The sequence below is a fragment of the Podarcis erhardii genome, assembly GCF_964252035.2.
Source record: "Podarcis erhardii genome assembly, chromosome: 1".
Classification (NCBI taxonomy): domain Eukaryota; kingdom Metazoa; phylum Chordata; class Lepidosauria; order Squamata; family Lacertidae; genus Podarcis; species Podarcis erhardii.
In genome coordinates this window covers 48,492,453-48,509,161 of record NC_138497.1, presented here as the reverse complement: position 1 = coordinate 48,509,161, position 16,709 = coordinate 48,492,453, and the positions used below count along the sequence as shown (strand labels likewise).

The 16,709-nt window shown below is 44.3% G+C and overlaps 1 protein-coding gene across 3 annotated transcripts in view; it reads right to left on the bottom strand.

Moving 5' to 3' along the window:
* DCAF5 (DDB1 and CUL4 associated factor 5) overlaps positions 1-13,080 on the bottom strand; it is a 43,454-nt gene extending 30,374 nt beyond the window's left edge. The window contains exons 1-4 of one of the 3 annotated variants that reach the window (XM_081881483.1): positions 12,420-13,080; positions 3,119-3,262; positions 1,569-1,605; positions 357-496 (exon numbers count right to left, since the gene is read on the bottom strand). In XM_081881483.1, coding sequence (XP_081737609.1) covers positions 357-496; positions 1,569-1,605; positions 3,119-3,262; positions 12,420-12,633 — 535 coding nt within the window. In that variant the 5' untranslated portion in view covers positions 12,634-13,080. Of the gene's footprint in view, positions 1-356; positions 497-1,568; positions 1,606-3,118; positions 3,263-10,294; positions 10,319-10,976; positions 11,584-12,419 lie in introns of those variants that run through there. The other 2 variants (XM_081881484.1, XM_081881485.1) reach the window with 2 other exon arrangements.
* Positions 13,081-16,709: the final 3,629 nt, after the last annotated feature.

Below are 16,709 nucleotides of genomic sequence, written 5' to 3'. Positions count from 1 at the left end.
TAACCTTCTAACATATTTGAGAAACCATTGTAAACAGCTGAAATTATTAGCAGGAATACAATTACACTTTTAAAGTAACATGGATTGTGGATACTATGATTATATAATAGATTACAGTAAAGCATTTCATTATTTATAAAAAATAAAACATTTCAAAATAGTCCCCCCAACATTCCCAAAATGTTCATTTTTTTCTGTTGGAAAGTATGAACAATGTCCTCAGAAAAGTGGGGAGGGAGACTAGAAGGGTAGTCTTTCTCCCTCTCCCTCTGTTTTTTTCTGGACTTTCACATCTCAGGACTAATTCCCTCCAATGAGAGAGCTCACCACCATTCACACTCAAACATAGCCCTCACCTCCCTGCGAAGACTCTCTGATATCCCAAATGAGAACTCTGCCGTCATCAGATGAGCTTGCAAAAACGTTATCATTCACAGGACTCACAGAGAGCCCATACACTGCATCTTCATGGGCAAATACATCCAAGGTTTCACCGCTGAAAAAGACACAGACATCTGTTTTTCATCTTTCTCATTTAAGGCTGGGCAGGACAGTCTGCCAGGTAGCACTGAAAAATGTTACTTGAAAATACGTAAAGTCCATTATCCTGTATGAGTAGCAGTAGGTAGAAAATATAACAGTAGAGATTTGGAGATTGAACAGTGCAATCCTATACATGTACACTAACATTGTCCCATTGTTCCACGTAAATGAGGGAAGGGTTGTAGCCTACCCCTGGAATTGTATGCACACTTACTTGGAAGTAAGCCCCATTGAAATAAGCCCAACCTATCGTGCATAGAATTGGGCTTTGAGTTAGCAGGAAATATCAACACACATGGGGCCTGGTATACAAAGGGAATATTTTTGGTCCTATACACCTGGCAGAACTTATTTCCCCACACCATCCATAAATATCACTAGTTCTTTAAACTCAGATGTTTTAAAAACTGCTTGTGAATCTGCCCCCAGGATAGGGAGGGTTAAATATAAAAAAGGAAAGAAAGAAAGAAAGCACATACATTAAGATCTCTCCAGATCAGGGTCTTTGGCTATTTTACATTATTTGGGAAGGCTGCAGCTCTAAACCCTTACCTAGAAATAAGCCCCATTGAATTCAACAGGACTTACTTCTGAGTAGACGTGGTTAAGATTCTGCTGTATAACTTAACAAACAAGCCTAATGGCTCTGATACAGTTTTTCCATAGTATGTTATCTAGTAACCATATCAAGGGGAAAGACAAGAGGAGGAAGATAAAATATCAGGAGGAGAATGCAGTAAATAGGAGACAAACAAGAATGGGTGATCGCATAGGCTTTCAGCCAGCATGGTCAGGATTAGCCAACATTGTGCCCTCCAGATGCAGCTCTACTGTCAACTCTCATTAGCCTCAGCAAGCATGGCCAATGGTTAGTGATGGCGGGAAATGGGACTCCAGCAACATCTGGAGGTCACAATGTAGGCAACCCCTGTATTAGTGAAAATGTCATACAACAACCGGTTAGCATTTAGGAAACAAACACACACACATCAAGAGTGTTCAGGCATTGCGGGAAATGCATTTACCTGTCAACGTCATGAAGCAACACTTGTTCATCATTACCTAGATGAAGAAACAGAATTTTATAGCATATTAGTAATGAAAATTGAGAAATAACGTGCTTGCAGTTTTCATTTTGGAATAAAAAAAGATGAAGGAAAAGAGATGAGCCTGCTACTTTTTTCTCATGGCAGGACAAGGTGTCCAGGGTAAAATTCCTCCCAATTCCCTGCTTGCTTGACTTGGACACACCTAGTAGCAGAAATGAGATGACATTTGTCCGGGAGAAGAAGCACAGAGAAGAAGTGCTTGCTCGCAGTGGTAGACCTGGGGAGGTCTCAAATTTCAGTGGCGCCCTGTGCAACACCAAACTTCAGTGCTTCCCCACCTCTTGGACTCCATTCTATATCATAGTGGCAGCACCCTCCACCCAAGTGCTCATTCTTCGGACCTCCGCAATATCGCCCTCTGCCTGGTTCCAGGGTTAGGTGCTAGTCCCCATTGAGTGGGGGAAAGTGGCTGGGAAATAAGAAGCTCAAGCATTTCCCCAGCCTACTTACCCTCCTGGTCCTGCCAATGCCATCACATTACATGCTAGAGGAAAACACAGGATCAAGACTCCTGTTTGCTGCTCAACATTGGTGTTGCCTGTCTCTGAATCGACAGCCTAACTAAAGGCTGCCTAGCCTATGGCATGTCGGCCATATCCAGTCCCACCACCAAGATTTTTGTGACTGCCCCCCAAGACTACTCCTTAAATATTTATTTTTTTAACAACTTTTTATAGTTTTTAAAACATTACTGACAGCTCCTGCAGACCCCCAGCATCAAAACCTTCTGTGTGACCTTCCAAGCCCCCTACCACAGTTCTTCTCACACCCAGTTTGACACTCTGGGAATACCCACTCTGACATGCAGCTCCTAAAGGATTGATGATCATGGGTCAGTTCAGCCCCAAACAGGTTAAGCTATCCCAGCCTAGCTAAAGTCACATGATTATTTTTTTATCCAGCCCAAGCATACGCTAGTTGCCTTTCCTTACCACATGCCCCTCTTACATATTAAGTGTGATATAGCCCATCCACACAGAATGGATTTAGAGGATAGGACAATCTTGCTGAGCAGAAGAACTTGTTCTTCATCCTCGCTTGTCTATATTCATGCACTCTTCAGTGCCAACCTGTTATGGAGAACTGCACTGGGGTGGATGGTGGGTGGAGAAGTGTCCTGCTGATGTTCTCCTCCTTTTAAAATATGGTGGTGGTTATATGTTATCTGAGGCAGGCAGCATATTATACTCCAAGTCACAGGCAGCATCCAGCAGAGTCTGAGACTCCCACAGCCACTGCCCAAATAGCAATTCACAGGCTATCTGGGAGGAGGAACACCATTCTCCCCGATCCATAATATTATGCTCAGAAAAGGCAGCATTCTCTCTGCAGGGATTGTTGTTGGGATGCCAAGCCTACACAAGTGAAAGACCAAAAGTATACTGCAAAGAAAATAAATTCACAGAAAGGCCCTGAAACCCTAATTTTCCATTGAAGATGTTCCCCTTGAAGCTTTTCTTCCTTACCTCCAGAAAATACTCTGGTGTTGCCACTATTAAAAGCTAGGCAGAAGATGTTCGAATGGTGTTCCCCTTTCAGCTGAACAGGCTTGACTCTGGAGTGGATGGCTTGTTCCATATGCCACAGTAGAACTCGGCGGTCATCTCCACCTATGTGGGAGAGTGGAGAAAAACAGCACTATAAGCACCTGCACAACTTCTGCTGGAACCAGCATTTACAACATGAATAATAATAATAATAATAAATTTTATTTATATCCCGCCCTCCCCAGCCGAAGCCGGGCTCAGGGCGGCTAACAATAATCAAATAATCAAATAATCACACATTCAAAATATTCATTATAAAAATTAATTAAAATCAAATTATTGGCAACCGATTAAGCAATATTCTGTGCAGGTTGCCAGAGGAGGGAGTCAGACTGCGCCCTGACCAAAGGCCTGGTGGAACAACTCTGTCTTGCAGGCCCTGCGGAAAGATGTCAGGTCCCGCAGGGCCCTAGTCTCTTGTGACAGAGCGTTCCACCAGATTGGAGCCGCAGCCGAGAAGGCCCTGGCTCTAGTTGAGGCCAGCCTAACCTCTCTGAGGCCTGGGACCTTGAGGATGTTATTATTTGCAGACCGTAGGTTTCTCTGTGGGGCATACCAGGAGAGGCGGTCCCGTAGGTACGAGGGTCCTAGGCCGTATATTGCTGTGGGACTATGAACAGCCCCATTGTAAGCAAAATCTCTTAACTGTAGCTCAATGTTTTTCCAGAAAGAAGCTATCATATACTACAATTGCATCATCTGTGATTAGAGACAAGAGTCAACATTACCACATATTGTATTTATTGCATTTATATCCTTCCCTTCCTCCAAGGAGCTCACTATTAACATATATGGTTCCCCTCTCCAAGTTTTTGTCCACAACAGCCCTGTGATGCAGAGTGTAACTGGCTAAAGTCAGCCACTGAGCTTCATGGTCATGTAGGGACTTGAACTCCAGCTTCCCCGTTCCAGGTCTAACCACATCATACTAGGAAACACTTTTCAAACATGCACCATGATTAAGTGAAAAGTTTTTAGGGTAAATTAGCTCCCAAAACAATTAAATCATGGATATCTGCAATGTGCTCAATGGAAGAAACAAAAGCCTACAAAATCCTCTGACAACCTCAGGCTACAATTTGAGGAGACTTGAGAAAATTAAGGTTTTACTACTGGGCTTGTACTTAATCTCCAATCTTGCCCTTTTAAGTAGACTTGTTATGAACTGAATATACTTGGATGTGTTTACATAGCTTGCCAGAATAATAAATCCAAGCAGCAAGTCCAAGGATATACTTGTGAACACATCTCATCTATTTACAGGCATAATTGTAACTCCTAACAGTGCTTCAAAGATGTCCCCAAAGATGGAGTGTTTGGAAGTGAGCACTACAAGTCTATTTCAGCTTTTGGACATAGTTATATCCCTAGTGTATCAACAACTGTTTGCCACAGGTCTATCTACTTGCACAAGTGAAGTAATAGTATCACTCTATTCTGCCTTGGTCAGACCCCACCTGGAGTACTGTGTCCAGCTCTGGGCACCACAGTTTAAGAAGGATATTGACAAAGATGACAAAGGGTCTAGAAGCCAAGTCACCCCCATTGTTCAGCCCAGACACTGAGATCCAGCACCAAGGGCCTTCTGGCGGTTCCCACACTGCGAGAAGTGAAGCTACAGGGAACCAGGCAGAGGACCTTCCCAGTAGTGGTGCCCACCCTGTGGAATGCCCTTGAGGTTGCCCCAGCTACTCTGGGTGGCTTCCAGCATATATAAAAACACAGTAAAACATTAAAAAGCTTCCCTATATAGGGCTGCCTTCAGATGTTTCCTCAAGGGACTCTCCTTTATTTGAGGTTTTCAGAGAGATTAGATTACCATCTGTCAGGGATTCTTTACTTGTGATTCCTGCCTAGCAGGGGTTTGGGTTAGAGAACCCTTGGGATCCCTTCCAACTCTAAAATTCAATGATTCTAGGTTGGCCATGTGTCCTACTGTACAGAGGACAGTGTACTGAACTGTAAGTTACATGTATGACTGCTGGACAGAAGTCATGGGTATGACCTTGGTGCACTGTCCTTTAAGGAATAGCTGTGTTGAAGAATTTGAAGAATATGGAGGCAGAGAGACTGGTGACCAAGGCCATTCAGGTGCCTTACCAGAGCCTGAACAGACTGAAAATGGTCCATATAATCCAGGGGTCGGCAAACATTTTTAGCCGCAGGCCAGTCCACTGTCCCTCAGACCTTGTGATGGGCCGGAGAAGCGGCACCGGGGAAGGGGGAGCTGGAAGAAGAGGTGAGGGGGGCACGTAGTCGTCCTCCCCACCCCCACCCACTGCGCTTACCTTCCCAGGGGTCCACCACCGCTGCTGCTGCTGCTGCTTCTTGTGGGTAGACAGAGGGAGCTCATCCGCTCCGCTCTCTGGCCCACAGGAGCACCAGGGCATCAGTGGCAGAGGGAAGATGAGTGGCGCGAAAGGGCTGGCTCCGGAGAGGAACTGCTTAAAATGGCGCTCAGCCAGCCCAGCCCAGCCCCCTTCCTCCTCTAGGCAGGGAGGGGAGAAGCCAGGAGGAAGGAGGGAGGGGGCGCAGCGGTGTGTGAGGGGGGGGGAATGGAATGGAATGGTGCAGGGGGGGGGATGGCACAGCCCAAATGAACAGAATCCCCACGCAGATCCACGAACAGTCTGCAGGCCAGATCCTGAAGGCAATTGGGCCTGATCTGGCCCACAGACCTTAGTTTGCCAACCCCTGATATAATCTACTTCTTCCAAGCACTCTTATAGCTGAACTGCCATGATGATCCTGAGCACCTTGCTTAACAAGGGAGAACTAACAACTGGGTGATGGTTGCTTAACACTTCTGGGTCCAGGGAGGTCCTCTTAAGGGGGCATCCCACTGCTTATCTAAGGGCCAGTGGTACCTCCTGCACCTGTACTGAGGCATTCACTACTCTCTGCACCCACTGAGGTAAACTCCTCTGGCTCACCTGTATAAAATGCACTTAAGTATATTCCTCAGGAAAGATGTTAACAGTGCACATAGAAATCAAGGGAGATTTCAAGATTTTTAAGTAGATAGGATTGAGCATTAGTTCCTCTGCTCTACCTCCCACCCCACCCCACCCCACCAAAAATCCCAAACACACCCCAGTTAGGATTAAGAATGCTCAGTGGACACAAAATGCTGACTTCCTGTTGCCGAGGGGGTTGGACAAGGGGTGAGGGGGAATGGAATGGAGTGGAGTGGCTGGACCTCTGAACAGAAGCAGCTCATGCTGCAACATTTCATTGTAGGGCCCCACTTAAAATTCTTATATTCTTCATATGGAATTAGGCTGTCATTCCTTCTGTGACAGGGAGCTGCTCTAGGAAAGGAGTGATAGATAATGTTTTCACACAGAGAAACAGTTCAGATATGAGGCTATTTGTACATCTTTCAAGATCAATATTGTTCCGAATTTCTCAGGAAGAACTCAGGACTTTTGTGGATTGATCTAGGAAAGGCAGATAGGAGAATGAGTAAGAATGGTAGAACTTGGAGACTGTCAAAATTTGAGAGAGAGAATGGGAAGGGTGGGGAAATCAAGAGAGCAAGATAAGTGTTTTGAAGAAAGATGTTGCTGGGGTGGAAAGAGAAAACAACAGCTGTTTGATGTGGTCAAACCAGCTGCAGATAATTCTAGCAGAATAATTCTGGGTTCAATTAAGAAGGTAAAGATTGGAATAGAAAAGACAAGTAAAAAGATAACAGTTAACATGAGAAGCCTAAGCACATTCTGTTCATTAAAATACATTGCTACACTTTTCATTAAGAATTTGTCTATATCAAGTAAAGAACTAACCAATTTACACTCTAATAAAATTAATAGCTCCAAATAGATAAAATTCACTTTTGAATATTAGTACCATCTCCTTTTCATTTCTAAAGAATATAGACTGCTGCAAATTTACCAATGGTTGTCATATTTGAAACCTGCTCATGTTTCACAGAAGGGACAGTCATAACCAGAATATTATTTTAAGGCAAATATTCTAAGGTGTGTTTTTAAGGATGTATTGAATCAAGCCCTAGAAGTAGTCTAACCCTTTTATTTCATTCAGGATAAAGGAAACCTATTCACTTTAGAAGAGCCTAGTAACAAGTTTAGGAAGTGGGCAACTTTTCTGTCAAGTAGACAAAAGAGAGACACCATGTGGAATAATGGCTCATGCGTGACTAGGATGGAGGAAACTTAAGTTCAAATCCCTAGTTGGCCATGAAACTTATTGGGGCAGTCAAATACACCCAGGCCAACCTACCTCAACCTCCCTCAAATGGGAAGAAGGAAAACTATGCTGGCAGAAGTGTGCCAAGGGTCCCTTAAGCCCTTGGCAATAAGCTGTATTGGCACCCCCCCCAAAAAAAAATCACTTTGCTGCAGAGAAAGCCTGTGTTTGATCTCACTGCAACAGTGGCATTGCATCACCAAGCACATATACATCATACACTCCATAGCCCGGTAGGTGATTTTTGGACCCTGCTCTGCAGGGGCCAGTTTCATCAACCCCTAGATACACCTCTGCATGCTCGCCACTCTGAACTCCTTAGAGGAAAGGTGGATTCAAATGTAGTAGAACAGCAGCAGTCAACAGACATTAAACATCAAGGAAAAACAAAGTTACCAAAGGAGAGCAAGATGGCAGCTGGGGAACCAAAGGTAACTAAAGATACAGGCCAGGAAAAAGTAGGCTTTGAGGAGGTATTTAAGAAGGACAAAGCAGTATGCCAGGAGGGACAGAAACCCCCCCCCCAACATCCATGGGTGGGCAGGGCAATGATTGGAGAGGGGAGGGCAAACTGGAGGTTTTTAGACAATTGGTAAGAGTTGAATAAGGAAGGTCACGTGCAGGGATATGACCTGAACTAAGGCAGGAGATGGAGCAAGGCTACAGAAACCTCTGAAGTTAAAGGCTTTGTACTAGATATGCGAGAACCAGTACTGTATAGGGATCTCAAGTGAGTTGCCTCATGGTCCGACAACTGTGGAGGACAAGGGTCCAGTACATTTACTAGCTGGGCAGTTCAGAGAGTGTCTGCAAGTGAAATATCCTGTCATATTTGTACAGGGGGGAAAGGCTATACCTGGCAACAGTCCTCTTCTATGCAACAAATATTCCACAAACCATAGTCTTGTGAATCTGGTCTCCAAATTAAACGTGTGTTTTCCCATATATTTGAACCTAATTATCCAAACTGCAGCCATACTCTTTTCAGTGGAGAGCCCACATTTTTTGGATACACTTCTACAACAAGTGATGAATGTTTGAAGCCAAAACCCAGTATTCGTTACAGTGCTGTCCATAACATTCAGATACGCTCAAAAGTGTATAAATGCTGCTAGTATGTTTTAATATCGATACTGATATATCATTGATAAATTAAAATATTAAATATTAAATAGCCTTATTTCTGCTATAGAGAGGGGAAAGGGTTTGCAACCAAGGCTAGTTTTATGCACTCTCCTCTCCTGAAAAATCATAATCCCACAATCTATTCTCCCTCTTCATTCATATACTGCATAGTACTCCATCCACCCCAGTTTTGGGAGCTGCAGCTGATGGAACCTGCAATTACCTAAATATGATTACTATGTATTACTTAGTTAATCACAACAAAGCAGCCTTTGAATAATATTGAAAATAGGGCAGGAGTAGTTTAGGATTATTGCCTCTTATAGGTAGATTAGCTTGTGTTTAAAAGTTGGTGAACATTTTCCTACCAATAATCAAGGACTAAAAACAAGATTCTAAAGGGTTAATCATATTGCACATCAAACAGCAGCTTTCATCCACATACCAAGGCTGTTGTTTTTCTTAGTGGGGGGGATGTAGACAACTTCCAGAATGAAACAGCTGTTTCTTTAAATATAGATCACACATCTGAAGTAGTGAGGGCTCACTTGAAATCTCTATTAACATGTCTTCTAAACTTGGAGCTTCCACAATAATGATGGGCATTGAACTTGTTTATTTCTGAAAGCACTTTAGCTCTGGCATGTTAGTAGAATATGGAATATGGAATATCCTGAGATGTAGTAAAGCAATAAAGATGTCATTTTCATTAAAACAATGAGTTTGTCTTTTTCCACTTTAAAACCTCTCACGCTTCACAAAAACTCTTCCTTCCTAGCACCCACACTGTGTCTTTTACCATATGCAAATTTAAGTCACTTGAAAGCTAGACAAAATGAAAATTAGCTAATTTTTTAATCTGTTCACCTTAGATTAAAGCCCAGTTAAATCAAATGGAACATAATTATTGCTAGAACAGTAATAGCAGAAATACCCTTTGATATTGAGAGAGATTACCTTCCAAGCAGAGGACTATAAAGGGCTAAGCTATGGACTCAGACAGCCTGAGGCAAATAATTTGTGCTAGTTTCCATTTCATATCTGAGAAGTGGAAACAGTGACCCTACCACAGCATGTTATGAGTGCATTGAAATATATTTAGGAAAAGGGTTACAGCTCCATAGTACAGAACACACTTTGCATGTAGAAGGTCCCAGGTTAAATTTTTGGATTCTCCACGCAGGGCTGGAAAAGACTTTTGCTGGAAACCCAGGAAGAAGAAGAAGAAGAAGAAGAAGAGGAGTTTGGATTTGATATCCCGCCTTTCACTCCCTTTAAGGAATCTCAAAGCGGCTAACATTCTCCTTTCCCTTCCTCCCCCACAAAAAACACTCTGTGAGGTGAGTGGGGTTGAGAGACTTCAGAGAAGTGTGCCTGGCCCAAGGTCACCCAGCAGCTGCATGTGGAGGAGCGGAGACTCGAACCCGGTTTCCCAGATTACAAGACTACCACTCTTAACCACTACACCACACTGGCTCTCCATTCAGCATTGATGGCTCTGAGCAATATGGACCAATGGTCTGACTCACTGTAAGGCAGCTTCCTATATTTCCTTTATTATGCCACTATTCAGGATCTCAAAGCAATTGATAATATATACAAATACAACATTCAAAATCAGCAGTCATACACTAAAATAGATTATCCACTCATTATAATAGATGAATACTCCTCCCCTACCCACCACATAAGCACACTCCCTAAAAATACTCAGGCAGAATGCCCGCAGGAGCTATAATTATATTAGCATTCAAGTACCTGGTCCAAAAAAATATTGGTGCCAGGCAAGCCTTCCCGAGCAGAGCAGTTCACAAATGGGTGGGGGCACCCCTGAAAACACCCATGCTCTTGCTGCCGTCCTCCATACAAAGAGCCTCCGATGATGATCTTAGGATCTGGGGAAGCTCATATAGGAAGAGGCCATCTGCAAGCTGTTGGGGTCCTGAGCTGTGTAAGGCTTTATAGTTTAAAACCAGTCCTTTGAACTGGGCTTGGAAACAAACTTGGAGCCAACGCAGCAAGGCCAGATCTGGTGTTTTATGTCCAGATCACTGGTTAACGTTCTGCAAAAGCTGCAGTTTCCAAACAACCTGCAAAGGCAGCCCAATTTATAAAAACAGTAATGTAACCTAGAGATTACGGGAGCATAGACTACTGATGCCAGACTATGCCCATCCAGATGAGGCCGAAGCTTATATAAAGCACTTGGAGCCAGAGAGGCTTCTTGTCCCTCCAAAATGATTATAGAATTTAAAAGTAAAATGCCAAAACCCTTCTTTGCGCTTATCTCAAATTAAAGGCAGTAGAAAGAGCAAGGTCCCCCTTTGCCTCAGTTTCCCTTGGGTTTGCTGTGTCAGAATTGCCTTCAGACTGCAGATGCAACAAGCCTTCAGAGTGGAAAAAGAGGGAAAGGGCTCCTTTAACATTGATTATTAGTTACCAATTAAACAGGCTTCAGCCACTGGGCCACTTTCCAAGCCGGGATAGGTTAAAGAGAGAAGGCACTCGAGTGGATGAAGCCGCCAAGTGTGAGATTATAAATGGTGTAGAGAACCATTTGGTGGTAGTTATTCCGGATTAAGCATCCTTGTGCATCTTGACTCTCCTATCCGTGGCCTACGTTTCCTCTTCGAGGAGAGGGAGATGCAGGCGAGGGCTGCCTCCCTTTGGCCACCTGTCAAGACACCCCCAGCCACGGCTGCGAGAGAGGGAAACCCCGACTCCGAAACACACACACGGGAGAGACACCTCGCAAGGGCGGCGATGTGCCACTCGCGTGTCGCCCTCCCCTCCCTGGATAGGCCATCGATTCCCCGGCCTGTCGCTATGAGGAGCTCAAGGAGAGCGAGGCCTGCAGCTCCCACTCAAGCCCCGGCCTGGAGTTAGCCATTTCCTCTCAGAGCGGGGAGCGGCGGCTATAGCGGGGCAGGCGGGAGGAGGGAGACGGATCTGGCCCACCTCCCGGGGGTCTGCCCCTGATGCCAGCCGCAGATAGGGGGCGGCAGGCCGAAGGGGTTATTATTCCCTGGGCCCCGTCCTGAAGGGGCGCCTCCCTACGCCCCCCCCCCACACACCGGGCGCAGCTCTCGCGTCAACTCCGAGGCTCCCCGACACCTGACAGCAGATCCCCCTCCCCATAGGGAAGCCCCCCCCAACACACTCTTCCCCAGTTAAATTATAACGGGGGGGGGATACGAAACGAGTGCACTACCCCTTTCCAGAAAGGCGCTGCGCAAAATAAAATCACCCCGCAGTTTTAAAATAAACAAGTGCCCCCCCCGCAGTGCTGCCCCCTCCCTGAATTAGCCAGCTGCCTTCAAAGCCACACACGCCCCATTAAGTGGAGGGGGGGGAAACAACGGATCCTTCCGGATCCGGCCACAAAAACCGACCCCGGTCTCCATTTGGGATATGTTGCGTCTCTCGTTATTTACTTTTGTCATTTGCCCCTGGGATTCCTTCGGGTCTTTATCCATTTTGTTCCCAATCACCCCCGAGACTAGGAGGACTAGGCAGCCAGTTATTAATATACATCGGTTTTTATCTCTCTCTTTAAAAAAAAACCCATCAAGCCTCGCAGAGTAGCCGACACTTTCTGATTGGGAAGACGAAACTTCCACTCCCACAAACCAGACCGCCACCATAAACATGACTTGGGGTGGGGAACAAAAACAACCCCCCTAAAAAACCTGTCAACCATTTTAGATCTCTATTTGGGAAACATCGGGGGGGGGGTTGTGTGTATAGGAGGGAGAAGATGCCTCTCAACGCCGCTATGGTCGTCTTCCGATGCGGGCTCGGGGATGCGGGCGGGGTGGGGGGTGGGGGAGAGAAGAGAAGAAGAAAATAAAAATTGGGGAGGGAGGGGGAGGGGTTGCATTACCTGAGACCAGCCACTGGCCTCCATTGTTGGAGAATTCAATGGCATTGACACAGCCGAAGTGGCCCAGGAGATCCTTCTTGTAGAGGTTTCTACAGCCTCGCAGGCGTCTCCTCTGAAAGTCCTGGGTGAGCAGGGGGTCTCCCTGCAAGCCCCTCTGGGACAAGAAGCCCACCACTGACCTCATGTTGCCCCCCAGATCAGCTCGCCTTCTCATGCTGCTGCTGCTGATCCCCCACCACCCCCTCGCTTGCTCGGCTGGCTCACTCCCTCTGCCTTCTCCCCGCCTCCCCCCCTCCTTCTTGTTATGGTTATGATGATTTTACTTTAGCCAGCCATAGCAGGGGAGAGGTGTTAGACACTCCGTTGCTTCCTGATCCCCTTTAAACTCCTCCCCTGCCTCGCAGCAGCGGCGGCGGCGGCGGCGGCGGTAGCAGCTGATCCACAGCTGCAGCCCCTTTCCTAATGCGATTCCTCGGCCGGCTGCTGCCCTGGACTGAACGTTGATCGGGGGTGTCAGTGGCTTTGGAGGTTTGGACTGTGGCTCTTGTCTCACTTGCCCCCGATCCCTGGCGGAGCCCCCAAACCCCCGCTTTTTAAATAAAGATAAGATATTTACGCTGCCTAACTTCTTATATCAGTCGCCTTCCCCTCCCCACAAGAACAATCTGCGGAAGTACATCCCTCTCCCGCTAGGGATCAACGTGTTATTGGATCCACTTTTATTTTAAGGGGCTGCAACAGCGGGAAGGCGCTAGATCGCGCTTGGGTGGGGCCAGAGGAGGGAGAAGGAGATGGGGGCGACGACGACGACGACGATGGTGAACCTGGAACTGCCGATGCACCTCCCTCGGGCCCTTCCTCATAATAATTTAAAGCAACACTTAATTATGAAGTTGGACAGACGTAATAAGAGGCAGCCAGGTTCAAACTCCCTGCTGGAGTTTGATCTCTCTACCATCACCAAAGCCCATCCGAGGACTGAAATCGGAAATAAGATTGATTTGCTGTGCCAACATTAGCCTCTTCTCCCTGAGCCTTATTAGAAATGAGGTGGAAGAAACTTTGGGGAAAGAGTGTGCTTCCCGGATTTTCTGGTTTCTTTCTAATCCATCTCTTGAGACAGTTGCTAGCATTTAATATATTCCCCGTAGATAAAATGGAAACATGATAAGTTTGTTTTAGATCACCAAAGGATCTTCTTAAAATCTCCTGTATTTCATCTGTTCAAAGGGCTTCTTAGAAATTGATTCAGACAAAGCAGATTCGAAGAGAAAGGGGTCAATGGGGAACACGTTTTGAAGGCATTAGCTAGAAAGAACAATAAATGAAGACAAGTTTGACATAGGAACTAATCTAAAGTGTACATAACTCTTCTTTCTTAAGCAGTACATTCAAGGAATGCCACTGGTTTTGTAGAACAGTGGATTTATTTATCAATTCAATTTTAGAGAAGATTAAAAATGGATTTATGTAGAATGTGCATTTTAACTGTGAATTATGATAAAATTTTAAATATTTTTAAAGGGGTGACTGGGTTAGTGTATTGCAGCAAAAAAACCAACAACATATGTGTAACTGAGAATCACACTACACGTATCAGATGAAGTGGACCCAAGTCCATAAAAGTTTATAACATAGTAAAAATTTAAAAGACTCATTCTGGATCAGATCAAAGACCATTCTAGTACTGTACAGCGTCCTGTTCCTCCCACAAGGCAACAAGTAAGACATAACAATAGCAGTCTCCTGGTTGTGTTCCTCAGCAACTTGCATACCACCTCTGATGCTTGAAGGTACTATAGAACCATTATTATTATTATTATTATTATTATTATTATTTACCCAACTTTTATCCTTGACAGGGACTCCAGGTGGCAGACAGATAAAATAAGATCAGTTAAACACTAATGGAATTAAATACACACACATACGATCTAGTAAAAAATTAGAGATAATTACAATAGAAACACAATGCACCACTATATAGTGTAGCAAATTCCACAATTTAATTCTGCACTGTGTGAAGAAGTGCTGCCTTTTGCTTTTCCTAAATCTTCCACGATTCAGCTTCATTGGATGACCCTGTGTTCTGTCTAGTATTATGAGAGGGGGACTTGTCTACTTTCTTCATACCATGTTCCCCCTAACTAACTCTTTTTTCTACGCTAAAACCCATGTTGGAACCTTTCCTTATATGGAAGTTGAGCCCATTTGATCATTTTGCTTTTCTGAGTGTTTTTCACTCTGGCATCCAGAGTTAATCACAGTATTCCGTGTGTGACCACACCATAGATTTGTATTATGAAATGGGCAGCTTTGCTTTCAATTTCTTTCCTAATGATCCCTAACATGGAATTCACCTTTTCCAAAACTGCCATACACTCGGCAGATGTCTTTGTTGAGCTGCCCAATATGACTCCAAAGTCTTATTCTTGGTCACCCACTGCCAGCTCAGACCCTATTAGTATATAGGTGAAATTAAGACTTTTTGCCCCAGTTTGTATCAATTTACACTTGCTTACTTCAATTTACATTCCCCATTTTAGTGTCCATTCACCCAGTTTGGAGCTCCTTACAATCCATTTTTGTTTTAGCAATTCTGAAAAAAAAAAAAAGATCAGCAAACATGACTATTTCACTGCTCCCCCTTCATTTGCGGTATTTGCCACAAAGCAGACTTGCAATACTCAGCTGATGGAGGGGACAGCTCATCATGAATCTGTTCCATTGTCATGGACAGATCACTGTTGAGATTTGGGCTGAATGCAGTTATAATAATAATAATAATTTATTATTTATATGCCGCCCATCTGACTGGGTTATCCAGCCACTCGGTGGCTTCCAACAAATTAAAACACAAGACGACATCACTATGCAGGGCTGGAAAACCAAATCAGATAGTCCACCCATAGAGAATTTGATGTATTCCTGAATACTTTGAAGGATTTCCATCTGGTGACTGGTGCTTAGCATTCCACAGTGTGACAAGAGCCTTGACAGAAGCACCAGTCACCAGAACAAAAAAGATACGGAAAAGCAAAACAATGGATAAAATCCAGAGCCAAGCAGCTACCTATAGCCTCAGTTGACTAACAGACTCACTGAGAAACAGCTTGATCTTTTATTTTCCCAGTTATTCCCACCCAGCCAAACTGTGGTCAGCTGTCAGTATCTGTCACTCATTGTCCCAAGACAATCTGTTCTGAAGATGCAATCTGACAAATATCATTTTGACCTGTTCCATATCTCTATCCTTCATCCCTCCCTCTGCTCTCCAGAGAAACTTAAAAGTTTGGGGAAATGTCTTATTAGTTACACCAATGCCTGCCAGTTTATTTTAAAAATTAAAATATTTTGTGCACAAATACTACTTTTTAAAGAAAAGACACACACACACACACACACACACACACACACACACACACACACCCTCTGATCCTTGGAGCAGGAGAAGGGAAAGGGATGGGCAGATGGAAGATTTCCTGTATTGGTGACCTTGACAAGGCCTTCACCCAACCTTCTCCTATTTCATTGAGAACAAGGAGAACAAAGAGATAATGACTAAGCTTTCCCCCAGCATTGTCAGGTTCACCAGAAATCAGAGAAGGGAGACCTTGGCATTAGTAAAACTGATAAGAATGCATACATTTTTTTTAAGAGGAGAAGTGGTAAAAATGTAGATAGGGGAAAATCCCCAAATGTGTGGTACATTATGGAAAGAATGGTGGGTGTAGATCTCAAATGTGTTTCAGAAAAAAATATATACTTCTAACATTTTTTCTAGCACCTTAGGATGGTGGAGAGCCCTGATGTATACCAGAAAAAGCACCAAAGAATCCTCTTTGTTTCCTATATGTACATTTAATTGTTCGGTACCAACTAACGTGCCACAGAAGATCACAAAATGAGGAATTGTCCTCGGGTATGTCATGGCTCGCAATTTGATTTATTGGTGGTGTTGTATAACATCTTCTGTAAGACTTGAAAGTTAAATTATTATTTTTTTAATCTGAGAAGGCAGTTCAGTTGCTTTCAAGTACAAACAGTTGCAGATGAGCTTTTGGCCAAAGCTTGGTGGCCATCTCCCTCTTATGTGCCAGTCAAATTTAGTTCGGAGTTTCAATATTTCTTCCTTTACCAGAATCAACTCATGCATCAGTTACTTTCATTTATTTTTCATTCAACATTTACGCTTGAATACTCTGTTACAATACTTAAACTGGGGAACATGTTTGTGATATTGATATTATAAAAGCTTTCCAATCCAACAGCTGTTATTTTGCTTTCATT